The 23,691-nt window shown below is 32.1% G+C and overlaps 6 protein-coding genes across 6 annotated transcripts; all 6 read right to left on the bottom strand.

Annotated features, from left to right (window-relative positions):
* Positions 1–1,206: 1,206 nt before the first annotated feature.
* Positions 1,207–2,115, bottom strand: LOC17876652 (heavy metal-associated isoprenylated plant protein 13). The gene is made up of 3 exons (XM_006281506.2): positions 2,000–2,115; positions 1,791–1,866; positions 1,207–1,685 (listed from the first exon to the last, which is right to left on the bottom strand). Exons 1-3 carry the CDS (start codon positions 2,009–2,011, stop codon positions 1,366–1,368), a joined length of 408 nt encoding a protein of 135 aa, XP_006281568.2. The 5' UTR covers positions 2,012–2,115; the 3' UTR covers positions 1,207–1,365.
* Positions 2,116–4,232: 2,117 nt separating this feature from the next.
* LOC17877326 (heavy metal-associated isoprenylated plant protein 13) lies at positions 4,233–5,063 on the bottom strand. Its single transcript, XM_006281253.2, has 3 exons — positions 4,965–5,063; positions 4,760–4,835; positions 4,233–4,652 (listed from the first exon to the last, which is right to left on the bottom strand). Exons 1-3 carry the CDS (start codon positions 4,974–4,976, stop codon positions 4,351–4,353), a joined length of 390 nt encoding a protein of 129 aa, XP_006281315.1. The 5' UTR covers positions 4,977–5,063; the 3' UTR covers positions 4,233–4,350.
* A 2,391-nt stretch (positions 5,064–7,454) lies between these two features.
* On the bottom strand, positions 7,455–8,290 carry LOC17876447 (heavy metal-associated isoprenylated plant protein 13). Its single transcript, XM_023788756.1, has 3 exons — positions 8,146–8,290; positions 7,937–8,012; positions 7,455–7,827 (listed from the first exon to the last, which is right to left on the bottom strand). Exons 1-3 carry the CDS (start codon positions 8,155–8,157, stop codon positions 7,493–7,495), a joined length of 423 nt encoding a protein of 140 aa, XP_023644524.1. The 5' UTR covers positions 8,158–8,290; the 3' UTR covers positions 7,455–7,492.
* A 507-nt stretch (positions 8,291–8,797) lies between these two features.
* On the bottom strand, positions 8,798–9,849 carry LOC111828757 (heavy metal-associated isoprenylated plant protein 12). The gene is made up of 3 exons (XM_023777501.1): positions 9,805–9,849; positions 9,415–9,490; positions 8,798–9,289 (listed from the first exon to the last, which is right to left on the bottom strand). Exons 1-3 carry the CDS (start codon positions 9,808–9,810, stop codon positions 9,012–9,014), a joined length of 360 nt encoding a protein of 119 aa, XP_023633269.1. The 5' UTR covers positions 9,811–9,849; the 3' UTR covers positions 8,798–9,011.
* Positions 9,850–11,925: 2,076 nt separating this feature from the next.
* Positions 11,926–12,682, bottom strand: LOC17875309 (heavy metal-associated isoprenylated plant protein 11). Its single transcript, XM_006281107.2, has 3 exons — positions 12,677–12,682; positions 12,434–12,518; positions 11,926–12,287 (listed from the first exon to the last, which is right to left on the bottom strand). Exons 1-3 carry the CDS (start codon positions 12,680–12,682, stop codon positions 11,926–11,928), a joined length of 453 nt encoding a protein of 150 aa, XP_006281169.2.
* A 1,456-nt stretch (positions 12,683–14,138) lies between these two features.
* On the bottom strand, positions 14,139–23,568 carry LOC17876253. The gene is made up of 6 exons (XM_023777624.1): positions 23,558–23,568; positions 20,851–20,936; positions 15,703–15,902; positions 15,502–15,580; positions 14,815–15,408; positions 14,139–14,727 (listed from the first exon to the last, which is right to left on the bottom strand). The coding sequence occupies exons 2-6, from the start codon at positions 20,909–20,911 to the stop codon at positions 14,390–14,392; spliced, it is 1,272 nt and encodes a 423-aa protein (XP_023633392.1). The 5' UTR covers positions 20,912–20,936; positions 23,558–23,568; the 3' UTR covers positions 14,139–14,389.
* Positions 23,569–23,691: the final 123 nt, after the last annotated feature.

The raw sequence follows: 23,691 nt of genomic DNA, 5'->3' as shown, positions 1-23,691 counted from the left end.
GTTTACATGGGCTGCGGAAGGTTGTCTATTGGACTAACTGATGGACAGTTTTGTTCTGTAGATCCGATGGACATTCTGTAAAATGAATGTTAGAGGACAAGTTTAATTTGTGAACAAAAGAGAAGTGAGATCTGGTCTACTGAAATAACTTACCCTTGGGTCTGTTGATGGACAACTCCGGGAATTTCATCTGACGCATCGGACGGAATATAAGAACTGTGGAAGACCAAAATTTGGGGATAGATGTAGGAGAGACCCCTTGTCTTCCCCCTTCATCGAAATTTGGGGAATGGGTCTCGGAAGGATCTAGGGTTTTGGAGGACTCGAGAGGGATGTGCCCTACAATGTCAATAGTCGCGGCGGGTGACTCTATGGTTTGAGCGGCAGCGGGGCTGTCTTTGACGACAACTTCGGCCGTGGATTAGATTCTGGTTTGAACCGGTGAACCTGGCTGCCCGGTATATCGACGGCGGGTATATGAAACGGTGGATCGTCAGTGGACATAGGAACAAGATCAATCTGAGAAGTTGAAGATGGGTGAGTAACTTTCATAGGAAAAAAATTGGAGAGAGTGAGTTAATTATCCATTAGTTATTGTGTTAATTTGGAAAAAAAAAAAATTCAGTCGTTGTTGAATAGAAGCGAACAGTCACCTTGTAAGAAGGTAAACCTTTTTGTCTTTTCATTCAACAGTACTAATACAGAAAAAGAAGAATTGAGTGAAAAGGGTAAAATCGTTTTCTCGCCATGGCTGTGTGGCAAGCAGGAGAATGAATGGGAGAAATTGGTATTTCCCAAAATTTTAGTTACTGTACATGTCATTCTGGGCAATTTTCTCTATGTAGATCCATCGATATAGACAAGTGGGGATCTTCTTGTTTAATTAATTTTATTACTAAGAGGAGACTTTCGAATCTTGACTCTCTCTATGATCTCATTCATACATATCTTAACCTTTAATTGTTCAAAATTATTTTAATTTTTGGACAATGGAATTGTATTACGTGAACGATATTAGCTCTTTGATGTTCAAATTCGAGTTGAGAGCGACTTAACTATATGTGTCTGTGTTTATATTTGAATACATCGATTCAACCAAAATCCTTCCCAATATATATAAATTAGTAAACACTAAACTATAGCTAGAGACAATGAATAGAGAATCTATTCAACATAAGAGAAAAGTCTGCGTGATTGAAACCCCAATGAAAATGACATTGTTACATTAATTTTAAAGCTCCTATGAGAAATGGATATTACAAGTAGTAGTAACCCAAAAAAAAATTAAAAAATTAAACTCTCCCATCAAAACTAAGTGTTGAATAACTTTAAAATAATTATTTATAAAATGACTCTAGAAAAAGTTTACATAATCACACAACCAGGTTCGTCTACAACAACTCTAGAAGTCTCGTATGGTTGATAGTAACAATTTGCGTAGGCAGGATGGTATTGGTAAGGGTTGCTCATCTGAACTGGCCATGCAACAATTTCCGGTTTAGCTGGAGCAGCTGGTTTAGCTTCCGGTTTTTTCTCTTCGGGTTTTTTCTCAGGTGGTTTAACAACTTCAACCGAAACAATCTCAGTGTTACAGAGCTTCCTTAGCTTCATTACGATAACCGGTGCATCAATTTCACCAACTACCGTCATTTTCCCGGTTTTATCAAATGCTATCGAAGCAACACCTATATAACAAATAAGAAATATCATGAATAAAAATGTTTATATATATCTAGAAGAACAAGATCATATTACTAAATCTTGAAAATGTAATTTATAAAAGAACATACCTTGACATCTAGAAACAGTGACAAAAGCTTTCTTTCTGATTCTTTCCTCGAGAACACTCAGTTGCAACACAGTTTTCTGTCATTTCAAATTCAAACCAGAGAGAGATCAGTATATATATATAGTTCCAATCTAATTATACATAACTATATACTATGTAATCAACTCATGATTATTATAACGAGAGATAGAAATGAAGATAAGGGCGTACCATGGTAGACATTGCTCAAGAAAACTAAAGAAAAGCTTCAGAAATTTTCAGTTATCTTTGAGAGAGAGAGAGACAGAGAGAATGAGAGGAGAGCTAGGAGAGATGAGCTTTGTAAGATATCGAAGCTTCTTGATGACAATAGCATATCCAAATGGCCTTTATATAGAAGAAATTGCATAGGCATTTACTAGTGGTATTATATTAAATTTTTAATAATATATAACCTATAAAAGTTTTTTGCATTTTAAAGAAAATATATCAAAAGCTTTGGCAACCACCGCAAAAAAGGTTAAAGCAGTCGCATTCTTCATTAATTTTGTTTGTTTTTTTCCTAGTATTTTTAAAGGATTTGATTGAAACTATATAATTTTAATATAACGAAAGGACGTAGTATTCACTATTCAGGACTCCGCGTGTACGACTAGGAGAACGTTGAAATTTATTGACCTCTTCATTGACTTGTTCGAGTCATAAGAACTTATCATTTATCAAGCAAGTTCCCTATAGTGTGCTCTTGGAGAAAATAATTAAGTTGATGAATTACACATCAAAACGAAAGCTGAAATCGAAATCATTCTCTCCAAGGAAGTGGAGACTATCTCTCTATCGCCTTTTGCAACATGCTTTCACCAAACACTACAAGATTATTGCAAAAATTCTCACAAAAATGCTCCATCCGATTCTACCATTGCTCATCTCTCTTCACCAATTAGCCTTTGTTCTAAACCATGCCATCTCGGACAATGTTAAAATCACCCACAAGATTTTTCACTTTTTAGAACCTCAAAAGCGAAAAAATATTGTTTGATAGCTGACTAGTTGTCAAGACGGATATGAGCAAAGTTTATGACATTGTCGAGTGAAATTTTCTCTAAACGATTTTAGAAAGACTAGGCTTTAACAATAAGTGGATATCGTGGGTATTGGAACATGTGAAAATTGTCTCTTACAAGTTCCTCATCAGTGAATTACCAAAAGGACACCTTATCCTCTCTCGAATCTTTCACCAAAGGGATATGCTCTTACATTATTTGTTTTCTTCTTTGCACGGAGATGCTATCAGGACTATGTCTCAAAGCGCAAGTCAAAGCTATACTTCCTGCTTTATGGAAAAAAAGAAATTAAGATCTTAAAATTCTTGAGTACTTATCTGATTTCATGGTGTACATGTTAATGATCACAGGGAGCAAACACAATTTGTATGAAGTTAACTCTGCATTATGAATAGATTAGTAGCTACTAGCTAGTGAAACTAAGTTAGTGTCATGTCAAATTTTGATTATCTTGTAATTCTGATTAAACAAATCTTTGCATATTGCTTAATTTATTCCTAATCAAGAATAAATTCTTTTGTCTCTTTGAAAGTGTTAAAAAGACATTTTCTCTGTTTAGGTTCTTCTACTGAGTATAAAAAAATATTCTTGTAGTCTCCAAATAATCTACTAGCTTAAGAATAAATTTTCTCCTCAAAATGCTGTCAAGATCTTGAGTTTATAAAATAAGAATATTAATAGAATCACCCGTTGACCAAAAGAAGAAAATAAAAGAATACCCCAAAATCTAATTTAATTTGTATTTAATAATACATTCAAAAAAACATGGATATTATTAATTACACAAGATTTTTGTTAGGTTTCAAAACCAACTCAATTCATATATATTTTGATTTTGGTTTTTGATTATTTATTTGTTTTGTGATTTATATTACTATATTTGCGAAATGGTAAGAAAAAGACTTGGATATATAAGCTCAGAGTCAAGAATGGAACTATCCTCGAAAGCCTCCAATGCTATGTCCCATGTGTGGATCCATCGACATAGACATGTGGGGATCTTCTAGTTTAGTTTTATTTCTTTATTAAAAGGAGACTTTCGAATCTTGACTCTCTCAATCTCTAATTGTTCAATACAGTTTTAATTTTTGGACAATGGAATTGTGTATTACGTGAATGATCTTAGTTCTTTGATGTTCATATTCGAGTTGAGAGCGACTTAACTATATGTATCTGTGTCTATCTATATTTGTATCCATTGATTCAACCAAAATCCCTCCCAATATGTACATATATTAGTAAAAAAAACACTCAACTATAGCTAGAGAAAATGAATAGAGAATTAATTCAACATAAAAGAAAAGTCATTATTGAAACCGCCATTAAAAAACTTTATTGTTATTACCTGATCAATTTTTATCATACATTGATATAAAAATTCGTATACGAGAAATGGATATTACAAGTAGTAGTAACCGCAAAAAAAAAATTAAAAAACTACACTAGTACTCTTCCATCAAAACTAAGTGTTGGATAACTTTAAAAAAAAAATTATTTAGAAATAACTCTAGAAAAAATTTACATAATTACACAACCAGGTTCGTCTACAACAACTCTAGAAGTCTCGTATGGTTGATAGTAACAATTTGCATAGGCAGGATTGTATTGGTAAGCGTTGCTCATCTGAACCGGCCATGCAACAATTTCCGGTTTAGCTTCTGGTTTTTTCTCCTCGGGCTTTTTCTCTGGTGGTTTGACAACTTCAACCGAAACAATCTCTGTGTTACATAGCTTCCTTAGCTTCATTACGATAACCGGTGCATCAATTTCACCAACCACCGTCATTTTCCCGGTTTTATCAAATGCTATAGAAGTAACACCTATTATTAACAAATAAGAAATATCATGAATAAAAATGTTTATATATATCCAGAAGAACAAGATCATATTGCAAAATCTTGAAAATGTAATTTATAAAAGAACATACCTTGACATCTAGAAACAGTGACAAAAGCTTTCTTCCTGATTCTTTCCTCGAGAACACTCAGTTGCAACACAGTTTTCTGTCATTTCAAATTCAAACCAGAGAGAGATCAGTATATATAGTTCCAATCTTATTATACATAACTATGCATAGTTTAATCAACTCATCATTCTTATAAAGAGAGATAGAAATGAAGATAAGGGCTTACCATTGGAGACATGGCTCAAGAAAACTAAAGAAAAGCTTCAGAAATTTTTGATATGTTTTGAGAGATAGAGTGGGAGAGAGGATAGGAGAGACGATCTTGAAAAGATATTGAAGCTTCTTGATGATAGTAGCAAGTTCAAATGCCGTTTATATAGAAGAATTTAATGATATTACCTATAAAATTTTATTGCTTTAAAAAATAATATAATAGCACTGTTACGACCGCAAAAAATGTTAAAGTGGTCATTCTTTATTAATTTTGTTTGTTTTTTTCCTAGTATTTTTAAAAGATTTGGTTGAAAAATAATGAATTTCAATATATATAACAGTAGCAAGTAGTATTATTCACTATTCAGGATCCCGCGTGTACGACTAGGAGTATGAAAAGGTTGATTTTTTATTGACCTCCTTATTGACTTGTTCGGGTCATAAGAACTTTACCAAGCAAGTTCCCTATAGTGTGCTCTTGAGAAATTAAGTTGAGGAATCACAAGAAAAGCAAAGTTTAAATCGAAATCAATTTCTCCATGGAAAGTGGAGACTATCACCCCCATTGAAACCAAAGCGATGATATTGCTTTATGCAATGTGCACTACAAAATTATTTCCAAAATCTTCACAAAGAGGCTCGAGCAGATTCTACTGCTGCTCATCTCACCAATGAGCCTTTGCTTCATCACTCACAAAATATTTCAGAACCTCAGAAGCCAAAGAAATATTGCTCTATGGCCGTCAAAACGGACATGAGCAAAACTTCTCATAAAATCGAGTGAAGTTTTCTTTAAGCGGTTTTAGCCAGAGAGATTAGGCTTCACAATAAATGGACATCATGGGTACTGGAATGCGTGAAAACTGTTTCTTACAAGTTCCTCATCAGAGAATCACCAAAAAAACAAGTCATCTCCTTTCGAGGCCTTCGCCAACGGGATCCGCTTTCACTGAATCTTTTTATCTTTTGCACAGAGGTGCTATCGGGACTATGTCTCAAATCGCAAGCCAAAGGTCTCTTTCCCAAAATTAAAGTAGCTCGAGCTACCTCTTTTTTTCCCTCAACATCAACCACCTCCTCTTTGCAGATGATACTATATTTTTTTGTAAGTCTAGTCTGAAATGTTTTTTTTTTGGGATAGTCTGAAATGTTATTTGGCCATAACCAACATCTTTGAACAATAATGACGTTATCTCTTAGCAAATTTTTTTAAGGCAAATACTGTTATGCAAAATCTTTTTTGGAATGCTTCTCCCCATCATCGACCTCGCATGGATGGCGTGGATTTTCTTAGGACGTGATCTCCTCCAAAAAGGTTAAGGATGGTCAATTGGAGAAGGGAGTAAAGTAAGGATTTGGCAGGACCCGTGGGTATCCTTACACCACCCTCTCATCCCAGTTGGCCCACTGCTTCGATGTTGGTCAAGGAGCTTCAGCTCCCAAGCTCAAATTAGTGGAACTCCCTCGCTATTCAAAACATCTTACCTCAGCATCAGGACTCTATTGGTGATATCTACACAAGGATACTTATTATTTACAAGATCTCTAATCTGGCTATTGAAAAGATAGGAAATATACTCAAGAAGATCAGGTAATGAATTAGCTCAAGCGGTACCTAGGCCAGAGCTAATGAACCAAGGCCAATTTAGTTGGAACAGAAGCATTTGTCAGTTTAGAACAGCCCCAAAGAAACATACTACTCTGTTTTCAGATTTCCTCAAATTTGTGAGTTAAGCTCTATTCGGATTCCCAAGTCCTCGTCTCCCTCCTCAACCCAAAATCATGCTCCAAAAAGCGGAAAGCGATCATTTATGACATTTCTTGCTTCTGTGTGGAACTTTCTTCTGTCTCATTTCATTTTCTCCCTAGGTTGGATAATGTAATAGAAAACTTTTAAGCTGAAGCTGTCTTGTTTGCAACAAACTCTTTCTCCTTTCGGAAGTGTAATCGTTCATCTTTCCTTTTATAAAATCAGTTTGCCCAAAAATAATAAACATGTGGGGGGTCTTCTATTATTTATTTTATTATTAAAAGGAGACTTTCAAAATTTTGACTCTCTCCATGATCTCATGTATATCTCAATCTCTAATTGTTCAATACTATTTTTATTTTTGGACAATGGAATTGTATTACGTAAACGATCTTAGTTCTTTGATGTTCAAGTCCAAGTTGAGAGCGACTTTGATTTACTATATGTGTGTGTGTCTATATTTGTATCCATTGATTCAACCAAAATCCCTCTCAATATATTAATAAACACTAAACTATAGCTAGAGACAATGAATAGAGAATCTATTCAACATAAGAGAAAAGTCTACGTGATTGAAACCGCAATAAAAAGGACAGGTTGTGTGTTATTAGAGAATTAAAAGTACAATTTAACAACGTGTATAAAAATCAAATTTATCATACATAGATATAATGAGCTCATACAAGAAATGTATATTACAAAGTAATAGCCCAAAAAATTTTACACTCTTCCATCAAAACTAAGTGTTGAAATAACTTCTAACATTATTCGATTATGACTCTCGAAAACAACTACATAATCACACAACCAGGTTCGTCTACAGCAACTCTAGAAGTCCCGTATGGTTGATAGCAATAATTTGCATATGCAGGATTGTATTGGTATGGGTTGCTCATCTGAACCGGCCATGCAACAATTTCCGGTTTAGCTGGAGCAGCTGGTTTAGCTTCCGGTTTTTTCTCCTCGGGCTTTTTCTCCTCGGGTTTTTTCTCAGGTGGTTTAACAACTTCAACCGAAACAATCTCTGTGTTACATAGCTTCCTTAACTTCATTACGATAACCGGTACATCAATTTCACCAACTACAGTCATTTTCCCGGTTTTATCAAATGCTATCGAAGCAACACCTATTTTATTAACAAATAAGAAATATCATGAATAAAAATGTTTATATATATCCAGAAGAACAAGAACATATTACAAAATCTTGAAAATGTAATTTATAAAAGAACATACCTTGACATCTAGAAACGGTGACAAAAGCCTTCTTTCTGATTCTTTCCTCGAGAACACTCAATTGCAACACAGCTTTCTGTTATTCCAAATTCAAACCAGAGAGAGATCAGCATAATTTCAATCTAATTATACCTAAACTATGCATAGTTTAATCAACTCATGATTCTTATAAAGAGAGATATAAAAAGGAAGTTAAGCTAAGGGCTTACCATTGGAGGCATGGCTCGAGAAGAAACTAAAGAAAAGCTTCAGAAATTTTCAATATGTTTTTTTAGAGAGAGACAGGGAGAGAGAGGGAGGAGAGGAGAGATAATCTTGATAAGATATCGAAGTTTCTTGATGATAACAATAGCAAGTTCAAATGGGGTTTAAATAGAAGAAATTGCATAGGAATTTACGAGTATTATTATATTAAATTTTAATAATAAGACCTATAAAAGTTTATCGCATTTTCTTGAAAAATATATCAAAAGCTTTTGGCAACGACCGCAAAAATTTTTTTAAAAAGAGAGAGTTAAGATAGTCATTCTTTATTAATTTTGTTTGTTTTTTTCCTAGTATTTTAAAAGATTTGGTTGAAAAAGTAATAACGAAAGCACGTAGAATTCACTATTTTGGACCCCGCGTGTACGACTAGGACAACGTTGATTTTTAATGACGTCCCCATTGACTTGCCGGGTCATAAGAACTTCTCAAGCAAGTTCCCTTAATAGTGTGCTTTTTGATAATTAAGTTGATGCATCAATTCAAAACCAAACCTAAAAATCGAAATCAATTTACAAAAAAGGACTTAAGTATTAAAATCATAAAATATCGATCTAATTCAATAATTTTATATAAAAAAAATAATTCGAACTAGACATGTATTAACCTAAGTTTATAAACAAAACAATTCCAGTTAATCGGGTAATACAGAGTATATTATGGTTTAGTCATGTAGAGTATATTATGGTTTAGACCGGACCAGCTAAACAACAAAAGACATTGACGACGAATCTACGACGAAGCTGATAAGTGAATAGTGATGGGACTGTTCTTGCTAACAAAACTGATCCGACCAAAAATAATATTGCTTTCAAGAGGTGACGCATGCATTGGGATCGTCATTGCCACATCTGTAATATGGGTAATAAGGTGGTGGACATGGTGAAGGGACATAATGACAAATCACTTCTGGTGGTTTCGGTTCATCAGGTTTCTTCGGTTCAGGTGGCTTCTTCTCTGGTTCCTTAACCGGTCCAACCGAGATAATCTCGGTAAAACATACCTTCTTCAATTTCTTCACAACTATATAGGCATCAATCTCTCCGGTCACGGTTAGTTTACCGTCTTTCACGTCCACTGCATTAACTCCTTCATTACAAAATATCTAAATATTATTACTTATGAAGTACTTGATCAAATTTTAAGATAATTTTTTAGGCTTAATGAGGTGAAATAACTTATAGATTAACACAATTTGATGAGTATTATTGAACCTGAGAGACCACATACAGTGGACATAGCTTTTTTTTTGGTTTTTTCACAACAAAGACCCAATTTCAGTACAGCTACCTGTAAACATGATAAAAGAGCTAATTAATTAGAATATCATTATGACGTTTGATATATTGCTATTTTCTATAAGCAATAAAAAGAAAATAAAATTAAGAATTATTTGTACATATATTAGAAGCTTTGTTGAAAAGCTAAATTTATTACATAGTTTGGGCTGATAAAAAGGCCGTAAGAATAAAAGAATAAAAGTAATTAGACAAAGCCAAACAATGAACCCGGAAAACATGAGTTGGGGGATTCGTAGGTGTGGTGAAGCCCACGATCATCAAGGAGTTATACAAAAATGTGTTATGGAAAGAAAAATATCGAACCTGCATTTTTCTTTGATTAGTGGTGGTGGTGCCGTGGTGATTGGAGAAATATGTCGAAGTCGTGGGTTTCTAATGAGCTTTGAACTTGTCTCCTTATATAGGCAAGTTGCAGCACTGCATGAAAATATTTTTTCAAGGAAATGGGAAAATTTAAAGTGATTGTGAAATTCTTAAGAAAATAAGACAAGGAAAAATAAACAATTTTCTTGTAACGTTGAAAATGAAAAAGATTATGTGTCTTATTCTTCATTTTCTGTTTTTGTTTTTTTTAGACATTATTTGTCGATACAAATCTACAACCCAGTCTGTACTTTACGGAATAATGCGACTTTCTGAAATCAAATTCCGATAGAAAACTACAAAAATGAACCGTTAATCGAGTATGTTTAAAGTGTTTTTTTTTATTTGGTGGGATTTCTCCACACATATGCAATACTTTTAAAAGTTTTAAACATTTTTTTTTTGGTGAACTAAAAAAGTTCTAAACATAATAAAAAGTAAAATTAATATTATAACTACATGTTTTCTTTGTCTGTTAAAATAACAAACTAATATCTAAAAATAACAATAACTAAATTTTCATTTTCTTTTTTTCGATAGAGCATGCTTAATTAGGCTTACATATTTTATTTGATAGAAACATGTATTTCTTTTGGTGGAGATTCAATTTAAACCAAATGTTGGACCACGAAAGCGAGATATCAGTTGAATAAAACTAAGATGGACAAACCAACAAGATTGCAACGACTAAAAAGCATTAATAAGTCTCTAAGTGTAGGAATAATTGTGAACCAATAATTTGTTTTTTTTTTCTTTTCAGTTACCTAGTTTCCAGGCAATTACTGAGCCGGTTTTGTTTTCATGGTGTGTTACGTACGTTGAAAAGGTTTGGTCGGATTCGTTTGGAGATATAGTTCTGACCAGATCGTTGTTTGACTTGTTCCGAATGTTATTTATGCATGGCTACGAAATGTTCACCTAACCTATAGCATTTTGTAGTTTATGTTGTGTACGAGTTTGAGTATCGAGTCTCGACGTGAGAAAACAACTAATTTGTTCGAGTTTAATTTGCTATATGATTTTTAAATCCACGTTAAGATTCTTCCGTCCATCAATTTCGGTAGTTAAATTTTGATAGTCGATTTTTTTATTCAGTCTTAAAGATGCAAAAACTCTATGTTTACATTCTTTATTTTGGACTTGCAAGTACTGGATACAAAAGTGTTTAAGCGTAGTTTACATCGAAATATAATTGAAAGCTGTGAACATAAGATGTTTAACTTGTCGCATATAAATGTGAGTTTGCTAACCCCAAATTCTGGTTTATTACATCATTTTTGGCTGAGCATTTTTTTTTATTGTTGTCACTTGTAATAAATTAATACATGTGTATGATCACTTTGTTTGCATATATTCTAAAGTTTTTTAGTTTGATATATATATGCTCAATTTAATGTAAACCGTTTCAAGAAAACGCTGCACTAGTCGTACAATAATATTTTTTCAGATGTATTCTTAAGTAGTGGAGTTTTTGAATGGAGCCATCCTTTTATAATTTATAATGGCTTCATGTTTGTTGTTTATTTCATAGCAATAAATAATGGTTGCAGAGAGATAAGTAGCAGTAGAGTTTCGCTTTTCAAGTAGAATTATATCATTTGGATCTCTGTAGAAAATATTGTTTCACGAAGAAAATTTAAACTTGTTATAGGGATTTGAGGATTAACAAAATTGATAAATGAGTTCTATTACTTGCAAGGTGCATCCAGTAAAAGCAGATAAAGAGAAAAAAAAAAAAAAAGGTGCATCCAGTAAAAGCAGATACTTTATTGGAATTATTGAACAAACACAATTTAGCTGCCCCAAATACATGGTTTACTGATGGTTTTAGGAGACCTAAACGCAAATATGTAAATAAACGCCACAATGTTATTACAAATAAGGAAACTAAAAGATACCATGATATATCATCACTAGAATACGGTACGTAGCTCATCATATATAGGGCTCCAACAAATCAATACCATTTATTGTTTTTTCTTTCAATTACATACCTAGCTAGCAAATTGGACAAAAGTTATGTCCTATTCACGAGATAATGCAATCATCCGAGTTCTCCCTTCAAACCCTCCGAGGATGAGGGTTATGCTCCGGCCTAGTTTCACGCCATATAACCATAGCACGGTTTGGATCCGTCGGCCTTGGTTCACGCCTTGTATGCACCTGCGTTTCACGCCTTGTAACCGGACGGTGGTGGTCCTGCCCGCCCGATTCACGGCTTGTAACCGGACGGTGGTGGTCCTGCCCGCCTGATTCAAGCCTTGTAACTTCAGCTCGGTTTTGCTCCGGCACTTCATCGGTTATAAGTTTGAATATAGCAATATGTTTACATAGCTTCTTAAACTTTGTTGTCATTTCATGACTATCAAACTTTCCCTTCACCTTTAGTTTTCCGTTTTCCATCCACTCAAATTTAGTAACTCCTATAACCAAAAAAAAAAAAAAAAACTACAAGTATAACAATCATACGAATGATTTACAAACATCTAGTCTAAATAAAACTAGTTATATCTAATAGATATATAGAATCAGGTTCTTTTGGTTTAGTATAACCATTTATTATCTATACCTGCAAACTTAGCTATAACTTCCATAGCTTTCGTCTTCATTCTTTCGTCATAAACTTCAAACTTGAATTCAACGCTAATGTTTGGCTGCACATAAACGTGTAAAAAAATTGTAGTTTTACTCTAGAAATAATTTCCAATTGAAATTACCTCTGAGAAAAAATAAACTATGCCATTTTTAATAAATTTAAAACAGAAATATTTACCCCAAAAATATATATATATATAAAAACCAAAAAACGAACCTGCATTTTCAGAAAATTATAAAGACTAGATACTGAAGGAGAGATGATGTAAAAAGGAACGTGATTGTATTTTACTTCCCTGGACTTCTCCACAATATTTTGCTTCTCTCCTTATGTGTGTATTTATAATTTTATATATTCTAGATATTTTTTTCTAATATTCAAGTAGCAAATTAAAAAACATACTATTACAACGTCAAGCAAATTAAAAGGGAAGAAAATTTCGTTTGATATAAAAATGAAATATTAAGTTTTGGTGTGTATGTGAACCCCTTAAAGTTATTTGAGTTTTTCTACATTATATAAATTTTATTTTGTAACTAATCAAATATCCAACTTTTGTCAAGCCGAAAAGGAGAGAAGAAAGAAACTGCTGTTTAATTTCGTCGAAGCAAATCAGAAATGAAGTATCCAAATTTTTATATATGTATAACTTTTCTTGTTTAGAGATCCAACTTCAACATCGGCGACACTGGTCCATTGTATATCATTGAAAAACAAAATAGTTGGAGAGTGAGAGGAACCACAAACTAAAAGAGCTCATAACTTCGTCGTAGTTTCCATGCAAAAACTGACTACTGATAACACCGCCGATTTCGTAACGTCTTGTGGCCTAACAACAATGATATTACCTTTTTAGCTAGTGAAAGCCTACTACATATAATAAGATGTTTTGGGATCTTGTTTATTTTTCTTTTTTTATATATCATAATAATATAAGATGTTTCAAATCTCTATATAAAAAGAATTAATAAAACTAATTTATGTCAAAAAATTTAAAAGGAATTAAATGATTTTTCTTTTATTGGTTTTTACCTTTTTACTGAGTGCTTTTGTTAAAAAAATAAAATAATTTATATTAAAGTATATAATCTTAATATTAACTCTTAAACAAAATTTTTTAATTATCTCTCAAATTTACATAGAAAAATGAGATTTATAAAATATTGATTCGGGGCACTTGCACATACATCTCAAGCGGTGAAATATTTTTTCCCCATTTTTTCATTGTTAAGAAAAGATCATTTTTGAGATTGGTGTTTTTTCGAATAGAATGGAGAGCACTTTAGGTGTTTAACAACGTTACTGATGCAAATTTTAATTGAGTTTTAAAAATGAAAAGGAATAAATAGTTGCCTATTGGCATAATTAACCGATGCTGTTATGTATTTAAGAAAATGGACGTCATAATCATATCATGACTAACCTTAGGACTAGTAACCCAACCGAAGCAAACCCAACCGATCGGTATCAACTAACATTTAGCAATCGGTTATATATTATTTCAATTAATTTATCTGAACCGATCGGTTAACCGAAACAAAACCAAAACACTAATAATCAACTCTAATCAAAGCTGCTTTACATTAATGTTTAGTTACAATAATGTTACTCGAACAACAACTTGTATTTATAATTTTTAAGAAAAAAATAAAAAATTCAAATCTTTAGTTAACTCTCAATCAACATAAACGATATCACTCGACTCAACAAAACTAGAGGACCAAATCATAAATAATGTTAACAAAATACACAATAGATCGCCAATACATAATTATAAAACCACATGACAGATAATGAAACAAACTTTATTGTACAAGAAGATATGAAATTCTACTTTTATTGTTTCTAGTCCATGGTGCTCAAACTGGTGATAGACTAGATAAAACGCTGGACCATATTTTTGACAAGTCTCCCTTTCTTTGCAACTGATCATGCATGCCTTCGTTGTGTTTGTGTTGAACTTTGGCCTCTGTTAGACTGACTCGATCTGTTTGAACCCAAGGACGTATAGGGGTTCCCTATACTACTTGAGAATGTGCTTTGAGAGAGATTCTCCGAACTTCTTGACCGTGAGTGGGAGAAACTCGACGAACTGCTCGGTGGTGTGAACTGAGAGGAATATGCCATACTACTGCCTTGTTGTGTGAACTGAGATAAGTCCATAGCACTGCTTGATCCTGATAAACTAGACGAACGGTTCCGCCTACTGCTTGTGGCAAACTCTGATGCTCTAAAACTTGATGTTGATCCTTCGGAACCTAGTGACGCTGCATCATATAGTTTAACAACAAATCTTTAAGGTTAACACAAACACACACACACATAAAAAAATGCCAATATGTAACAAAACATACCTGTAAATGGATTCACATATTTATATTTTCCATCTCGACCTTTTCTCATTTGCGGATAGTGAAACTCGGCGTTTCGAGGCTTGTATACTTCATGATTAACCTTATCAGGTTGTTTCTTGCCACCAAACCAATTTTTAAACATTCCTCCTTCTGGCTTTGGCTGATTCACTTGATCAAGTTGTTGCTTCTTCTTACCAAAGTTCTGTGCAGCGTAGCCTCCTTTTTGTTGCTGCAGAAAGGGGTTTTTCGCATTACGTTTATCCATAACTTCACGCCAATACATTGGCAGCTGATTTGTTTGTACATAAAAAGGTCCATCCGCAGGACCGTTGTTTAGCGGCTGTCTTGCTTGGTTATGAATACCTTGTTGTCTTTGTACAGGTTCATACTGACGAGTACCGTGTCCGAACGTCTTTTTCGGTATTGTATTATCGGCATCTGGTTGCTTTTTCGGCTCTACTTCTACATCTTTTCCTTGACATAGTTTAACATCTTTATCTACGTACTTTAGTTTCATCACCATTTCCAATTTGTGAAATTCTCCTCCCATCACTCTTAGATAAAAACCATTTTTGACCTCTACCGAAGTAACCTCTAACAAAACAACAAATACGGGTTAATTAATGATTATTTTAATTAATTCATCCTATATACGTACCAACATTGATTTTTTGTTGATGTGAGCACCTGAAAACTCCCAGATAACTTGCATAGCTTCCCATATGATACGTCCATCAAGAACTTGAAACTTGAATACAGCTATCTCCTGTAAATTTAGCAGTTCATATATGGTTTTAAGTAATAAAACAAAAAATTATACATATCTATGCGTTTATGTACTTTAACTTCCTTCAAAAACAATATTATGAAAATTGAAGAAGAACAAACCTGTTCTTTCGGAGGGTTCAGATAATTGTAGGCTGTATTCAAACCCGGGATGTGATAATTTTGCTCCGAGCTTTGCATTGGATCGGTTATTATATCAACAGAGTTATCTATCTCCTCCCAAAGTATTCTCCCCATTTCAATCTCATCAAAACATCCCCTCACCTTTAGTTTACCTTTTTCATTGACGTCTACCAAAGTAACTCCTATATAACAACAACAAATATTATTGCTTCGTTATCATGCATGGCCTATTACGAATTGATTTATATGGTTTCATTATTATGACACAACCAGAGATTTGTTTTGGTCTACGTACCTCGAAACATCCAGACAAATCTCATAGTGTTCCTTTTGATGCTTTCATCAGAAACATCCAACGTGAATACAGTTGTTTCCTCCTGCAAAATTAATAGTTCATAGTAATTTACAACGAAATAACTCTTTTAGATGATCCTTACTGTTTGATAGTTTTATTTTCTTAAAACCAATCTGACAATTGAGAATAAAAAACGAACCTGCATTTGCGGAATGTTATCAAGGTTGGACAATGGAGAGTAAAGAGAGAGAGAGAGAGAGATAATGTAACTTCGCAGCTTGCACAATAAATAACCCTTTGCTCCTTCCTATTGATATTTTGTTTGGGTAACTAGTGAATATAGTAATGATTAGGTACAGCCACTGGAACTATAAAAGGAAATAGTCAATTTTTTACATCAAGACCAAGAGACCATTTGAGTCTTTCTATATAATAGATGGTAGAATCTAAACAAGTTGAGTCTACTTTAGTCTTTGTATATAATATTAGATGGTAAAATCTAAACAAGTTGAGTCTATAGTTTAGTCTTTCTAAATAATATATGGCTAAAGAGTGTCCCTTGGTCTCTTACTTTAAGTGACTAAAACCATTTCAACAAACACCATGTTATATAAAATATGATATATGATATATATTCTTATCTTGGTACGTAATTTTAGAACAATTATTGACTTCAATACAGTAATTGTTACATTGGAGGTTGTAATTTCTTTCTTGAAATGTTGTGCAAGCGGTGTCAAATATAATTATGTTAAAATTGCATAATGATGCTGGAAATTATATGTGTTACTGATATATATGAACGGTTACGTTACACAAAACATACATACTAATTATCTGTACGCTACATTCATCCAAATCTCATCAGTCCACATACAGTATATATAAAAACTCTAATTTGTAATCCCGGTCAAGTTATACAATCTATGTGAACTTTTTTTTTGTTCTAGCAATGGTGTGGTGAAATGAAAGAGATGAAAGTGAAAGATTGGTGCTATATGATACCAATTATTACGTTCGTTCTGCATAAATAGATTGTAAGATAACACAAGAGATTCGATTGGTAATTTAGATTACCTATTTTTGTTTGTTTTCATTGATTAATAAGAAAAATTACATAATTAAAGGGGAGCCAAAACAAGTAGAAAAAAAAAGCTGGAAACTGCTTCCTACCGAAAAGGAAGACACAAGTAGTTCCTTATTGAATAATTCAGAAAAAGGTGAAGTTAGATGACTTCGTCAAGCTGCGTGAGTTTATAATCTATGTCCTTTAGTTTCGTGGCCATTGCAATTTTATCAAAGTCTCCTTCCACCTCTAGTTGAACATCAACTCCGTTGACCTTTGAAGATGTTGTGTTGACTGGTTTTATAAGGCGCTTGGATTAAGCAACTCAATCATCAAGGGAGAGATTGAAGATGTTGAGTTGACTGGTTTTATAATCCTTATTGAAGATGTTGAGTTGACTGGTTTTATAAGGCGCTTGGATTATAAAACTCAATCATCAAGGGAGAGATTGAAGATGTGGTGTTGAATGAGTTTTATAAGCTATCTCAATATGTCAAGAGATTACAAGAATACATAATATGACTAGATATAACTGACATAGAAGATGAAGCAGTGCTTGTACTAGTTCTGACGTCAATACAGAAAGTAGTACAAGAAGGTGAGTTGTGCGAGTACTTGAAGTAGTACAGGAGGCAGTACATGAAGCCGAGCTGTGTGACTACTTGAAGAGTTGGAGTACAGAAGTTTGGGACCGACTTGGACAAGTCAAGAGGCGGTTGCTGAGCTGGATGAACATCTTGAATAGTACATTCAAGATGAGAATGTGAAAGGCAAATTTCCTTATCTATAAAGAACAAAGGAAATTTGTCAATTCCTATTAGGTGAAGGAATAGGAAGATTGTCAATCTTTAGGGTTGAGCAATTGTTATAAATACCAAGAGGGCGCTTCATGAAGACTTGCGCGCCTTAGGGTATTCTCGAGAAGATGCACACAAGGTGTGTGGCGTTGCCCCATCAACAAGATAGAGAGATCTTTTGATGGTTTTGTAGAAGAGCTACACTAGTCGGAAAAGACAATTAGTGGTAGTCTTCTTTCATTGTAATTCTAGGAAAGAGTTGGTGGATTCCATATAGCAATTGTAGGTTGCGAACTTTTCTAGTTAATGAAATCTGGACTAGGTCCCGGGGATGTAGGTGATCCGAACCCCGTTAACAAAGCTTGTCTCTTATTTACTTTATGCTCATACAACTCGAAGTCGATTATACACGTACGTGGTTGAATTAGTCACACAGATGCACTTTCAACCTTTACTGAAGTAACTCCTAACAACCACAAACATTAATGGTCTTATTTTCAGAAGACTAAATATAGATCAAATTTGCGTAAACTGAAATATTATAATGTCAATGATTTATTTGGTTTTTGTTGGTACCTGGAAACTCCCAGATACTATTAATAGTTGCCTGTTTGATGCCTTCATTAAATTCCTTAATCTTGATTGTAAATTTCACCTGCAAAATATCAATCCATGGTATAAGTAATAATAGGGAGGCATTAATTTTAATTTCTGAAAAATAATCATCTGAATTTTTTTTTTTTTTTTTAAAAGAACCTTTGGAGGGATCATCCTAGAGTGGGAAGTTTCAATAGTGATTATGACAACAGAATCATCTGTCTCTTGTAGTTTGCTCCTCATTTCAATCTTATCAAATATTCACTTCACCTTTAGTATACCTATCTCATTGTTGTCTACGAGAGTAACTCCTAATAACAACAAATATTCTTTTGCTTCAATAATTCAAGCTTTCTTAGATTAAACTACTTATTTTATTTTTCCTTTTGGTTTCGTTAATATTACAACTATATATATATATATATATATATATATAGATTACTGTTCTTCGTGTACCTGAAAACATCCAGACAACTTTCATAGCTGCCCGTTTGATGTTTTCATCAGAAACATTCATCTTGAATTTAACTGTCTGCTCCTGAAAAATTAGCATTTCATCATATATATAAAAAAAGGAACCTGCATTTTTTAGAATGTTAGATTGGAGAAGAAGATGAACGCAGAGGAATATGATTGCAACCTCGCAGCTTGTACATCAATAACCCTTTGCTTTCTCGTACAATTTATACGATAATAGTAAATATTGTAATGATGAGGTTCAGCCACTAGAACAATAATAAGAAGTCAATTTTGTACATTTGAGACCAATTCAAAAAGAATTTAATACATTTTTACGATCAAATACAAGTTGAGTCTAGTTTACTGAGTAATTAGAAGGATATACCGAGTTATACAAAAATATTTTGTCGTAATCTCGATAATAACTTGTCATAATTTTAATTTTTTTTTTTGTAAAGAGAGATTTACGCATATATAGATTAGTATAATGTGTATTAGTTGAAGAAGAAATGTTTCTAGGGAGGTATAATAGAGTTCCTAAAAATAATTAAAACAACATGATACTTGCATTCTAGAAGAATTGTTTTTTTTTTACATCATCACAAATTATAAATATTTTTTTGAGAGAAACCGGGCTCGAACCCGAATCTGGTGAGAAAGCAACAGAGGTGAGAATATTTAAGTTGTTACATAAATTGATTTTGATAAAATGGAATCGTATAAATTTTTGGGCGAATACTTGTGTTTCTGAATTGCTCATGGATATATAGATAGTATGGACAAAATGATTGAGAAAAACTTAAGACCAGTGTAGTGTTTTTCAGGTAACACTATATTGTTTTTGGAGAGAGCGTAATACTTCTTTGTTTAGGATCTTGATAAAATACGGATGAATATATGGATGTTCAAAAAGCTTTAGGCCATGCGATTCGAAATAGTTTTAACGGACTAAAATAAAACTCAGTTTAGGGGGAGGAATATGATTTTGTTTGTTTTCATTTGATTAATTAAATAGCAAAAGTACATAAGCAAAGTGGAAACTGCTTCCTAAGGATAAGGAAGACACTAGTAGTTCCTTATTGAATAATTCAAAATAAACAAAGTGAAGTTATAAGACTTCTTCAAGCTACATACTTCTTTGTTTAGCTCTGGTTGCGGACTTAGACCTTCTCAGTACCACCTACAAAATCTTCCCTTAGTTGCTCCACCTCCACCACATCATCTGGTAGAGCCATGATGGTTACGGTAACATTTTCATCTATGTCCTTTAGTTTCGTCACAATTACATTTGTATCAAAGTCTTCATTCATCCCTAGTTGAACATCATCTCCCTTGACTTCTACCGAAGTGACTCCTAACAACAAACATTATTAAATAATGGTTTAGACTAAAAATTATGGAAACTAAAATATCTTACAAAAGGTTTATTTGGTTTAGCACATAGGTTTTTGTGTTGGTGTACCTGGCAACGTCCAGATAACTTCCATAGCAACCTGTATGATGTCTTCGTCAAAATCATTAAACTTGACTTCAAATTTCGGCTGCAAAATATGATCAATCCATCGTTTATATCTCTACATAATTCATATAGTAGATAACAATAAGACATTAAAAAAAAAGCGTCTGAAAATTTATATAAAATGAACCTTTGGAGGGATCATAACACTGTGCATTGGACGCCCAATGATTATGGAAATAGAATTATCAATCTCTCGTAGTTTGCTGCCCATTTCAATCTTATCAAATAATCCCTTCACCTTTAATATACCTTTCTCACTTATGTCGACGAGAGTAACTCCTAATAACATGAACAAATACCTTATTTCAAGCTTACATAGATTAAACTAAAATATAGATTTATTTGGTTTCGTTAGTATTAGTTACAACCATATGGAGATTAGTGTTCCGTGTACCTGAAAACATCCAGACAACTTTCATAGCTGCCCTTTTGATGCTTTCATCAGAAACATCCATCTTGAATTCAACCGTCTTCTCCTGCAAATTAGCATTTCATTGCATACATAAAAATATTCCTACCGTAATTGATATGAAACAATTGATAATTGTTTGCTTATAAAACTAATCCGAAAATTGGAAACAAAAACATACATACATACATATAAATATGTATATATATACAATTGAAATTAGCTTCTCTTTTTAACTGTATTATTGTATAAGATATAACTGTATTATGCATACACATATGTTTTTGAATATTTCTGTAGAACTACCGTTAATATATAATATACAATCTTTGAAGTTTTATTGCTTAAAAACTATTCTGAAGGAAACAAAAAAGAAAACAGAAAAAACGAACCTCCATCTTTAAAAATGTTAAAAAAAGTTGGAAAGTAGAGAAGAGATGAACACAGAGGAATATGATTTGCAACCTCGTTTCTTATACGTCAATAACCCTTTGCTTCACCGTATATTTATACGAATCACATTTATTTATAGTAATCAGATACATATGAAAATAGTCAATTTTGTACATCAAGACCAATACGAAAAATTAAATAGATTGGTACAATCAAATACAAGTTGAGAGTCTACTTGATTGACTTTATAAATTTAGAAGGCTATACCCAGTTATATATATATACTAGAAAATTGCCCACGCGATGCGTGGGTTATATATGCAATATTAATTTGAAATATAAATTGAAAACTACATTTGTATAGTTTAATATGTAATTGTTAATATAGAACATATTTGTGTACATTATAAACAGTAAAAATAAATAAAATATATATTTGAAAAATATGAAACCGAATGAGATCAATACAAAGTAATACAGATTAGCACATATATAATATAGTAGGCAATTGTAAATTGATGTTAACTTTTTTTTGTGTGTACATTGTTAATATTAAAAGTAAACAAAACTCACATAATTTATGAGTATTGGTTTATCTCCCTAGTTTTTATCATTAGCTAGAAGTAAATTGAATTTTTAAAAAGATCAAGTTAAACTTTCCAAAATATCAATTTAAAATATTTCACCTGAGATATATGTTTTTTTTAAGACCTTATTTAGAAAAGCTTTTTCAATTTAGAAAATATTTCACCTGAGATATAAGAGCTTTTAAACAATAATTATATAAACAATAAAATAAAAGCCAAATGAACAGAGGAGGATTATTTGAGAAAAAGAAATTTGTTATTTTTCATTCTAATTGATTGGAAAAGAAGCACACATATACGTAGATGAGATCCTTTTATATATATTAAGATAATTTTATGTAGAATTTGTTGAAGGATAAAACTAATATTGAAACCATTTAAGAACAAACACAAAAATTTACATTACTATAGAAGCTAAAGAAATGAATTTATATCAAAAAGGCATCACATGTATACATCAACATTAACAAAAAAGATGAACGAATATATCTATCTATTATATGTACATGACAACAATCATGAATTGCTCTTAAGAAATCGAATTTATGTTCGGTCTCTCAAGGAAAATCTAACTTGGATTAGATATTTATATTGTTATGAAAAGAAATACTATTATTTAGACAAATGATTAAATTACTAAGAGTGGAGAGTGGATATGATACTATTGTATAACTCATACTTTATAAAATTATATAATTTAATAGGATTTTAGTGAAGCTCACTAATTCACTGTCTACTCAATTGATGAATGAATTAAACAAAATTTAAATTTTATGAACAGTATGATTTTTCTTATAAAAAAAATTTTAAGACCAATTTTTTTAAAACCAATTACTTTTTGTTTCTTTTTAAACACTTAGACCACAAATTTTAAATAATAATCTATTCGATCACAAACTAAATATAAATATACATATATCGAAATGAATTACAATTATTTGAGTTTTTTTAAAAATAGAAGAAGTTATTTGTTAAAGTTTTAAATTGAAACTTTTATTTATATAGCAATCAAAACTTTTATTTTACATATGTGTTAGATCATACTTTCTTCATTCATACTCATAACTTTCTTCATTCATACTCATAAGTATGAATAATAAGGCATTAGAAATAAAATTTGAAAATTTATATATAATAAGGCATTAGAAATAAAAATTGAAACCATGTTTGATATATATCATAATTTCTAAAATAAATTAAGATCAAATTCTTAAAATGATACTTTCATTGATTTTCAATCCATATAACAACACAAAAATAGAACATATTTAAGATACATGAATGTAGTGATAGAGAATGAGAGACAGAGAGAGAGAGAGAGAGTTTAATTATAAGATGGTAATCTAAAATAGACAATAGAGATGAATCTTAAAAAATCAATAAAACAATGTAAATATATATCATAGAGTGTCTAAAAATTAAAATTTAGACTAAACTTTTACAATGGTATTTAAATTTATTTTTCAGCTCATACAACAACAAACAACCAACAAAAAAAAAAAACACAAAAAAAACAAACAAAATTATAGAATATTTGAGGTAAAGTGGAAGAGGAGGAGGGAATGAGAGAATGAGAGAATGAGTATTTATAAGATGAGAAGTGATGAGAGTTACAATTTAGAAGAAAATGTTTTGGGAGTTAATTCTAATTAATTGTGTGTTGACTAAAATTGAGTAGAAAAATATAGTTAATGCAAATTTATATTATTTCAGTTTTTATATTAAAGTGTGAGTTAAATGTATATAATTAATTGTATTTTAATTGAATATATATTTTTTGGTTTTAAATTAAAGTGTGAGATAAATATATATGATCTTCTAGACAGAAACCCAAGTAACTAATTAA

Source organism: Capsella rubella, unplaced genomic scaffold (genome assembly GCF_000375325.1).
Source record: "Capsella rubella cultivar Monte Gargano unplaced genomic scaffold, Caprub1_0 scaffold_8, whole genome shotgun sequence".
NCBI lineage: Eukaryota > Viridiplantae > Streptophyta > Magnoliopsida > Brassicales > Brassicaceae > Capsella > Capsella rubella.
Note: the sequence above shows the minus strand (reverse complement) of the source record. Positions and strands in the feature narration are given on the sequence as shown.

Excerpts from the sequence above, each read along its gene's own strand:
- LOC17876652 (XM_006281506.2), bottom strand. Across the intron at positions 1,686-1,790 it reads CACTGTTTCTAGATGTCAAG|GTGTTGCTTCGATAGCATTT; the intron begins GTATGTTCTTTT and ends TTTGTTATATAG.
- LOC17877326 (XM_006281253.2), bottom strand. Across the intron at positions 4,653-4,759 it reads CACTGTTTCTAGATGTCAAG|GTGTTACTTCTATAGCATTT; the intron begins GTATGTTCTTTT and ends TGTTAATAATAG.
- LOC17876447 (XM_023788756.1), bottom strand. Across the intron at positions 7,828-7,936 it reads CACCGTTTCTAGATGTCAAG|GTGTTGCTTCGATAGCATTT; the intron begins GTATGTTCTTTT and ends TTAATAAAATAG.
- LOC111828757 (XM_023777501.1), bottom strand. Across the intron at positions 9,290-9,414 it reads CACTGTATGTGGTCTCTCAG|GAGTTAATGCAGTGGACGTG; the intron begins GTTCAATAATAC and ends TTTGTAATGAAG.
- LOC17875309 (XM_006281107.2), bottom strand. Across the intron at positions 12,288-12,433 it reads AGTTATAGCTAAGTTTGCAG|GAGTTACTAAATTTGAGTGG; the intron begins GTATAGATAATA and ends TTTTGGTTATAG.
- LOC17876253 (XM_023777624.1), bottom strand. The coding sequence starts at position 20,911 with ATGGATGTTTCTGATGAAAGCATCAAAAGGGCAGCTATGAAAGTTGTC. Across the intron at positions 15,409-15,501 it reads AGTTATCTGGGAGTTTTCAG|AGGTTACTTCGGTAGAGGTC; the intron begins GTGCTCACATCA and ends TTGTTTTGTTAG. Across the intron at positions 14,728-14,814 it reads ATATGTGAATCCATTTACAG|CGTCACTAGGTTCCGAAGGA; the intron begins GTATGTTTTGTT and ends TATATGATGCAG.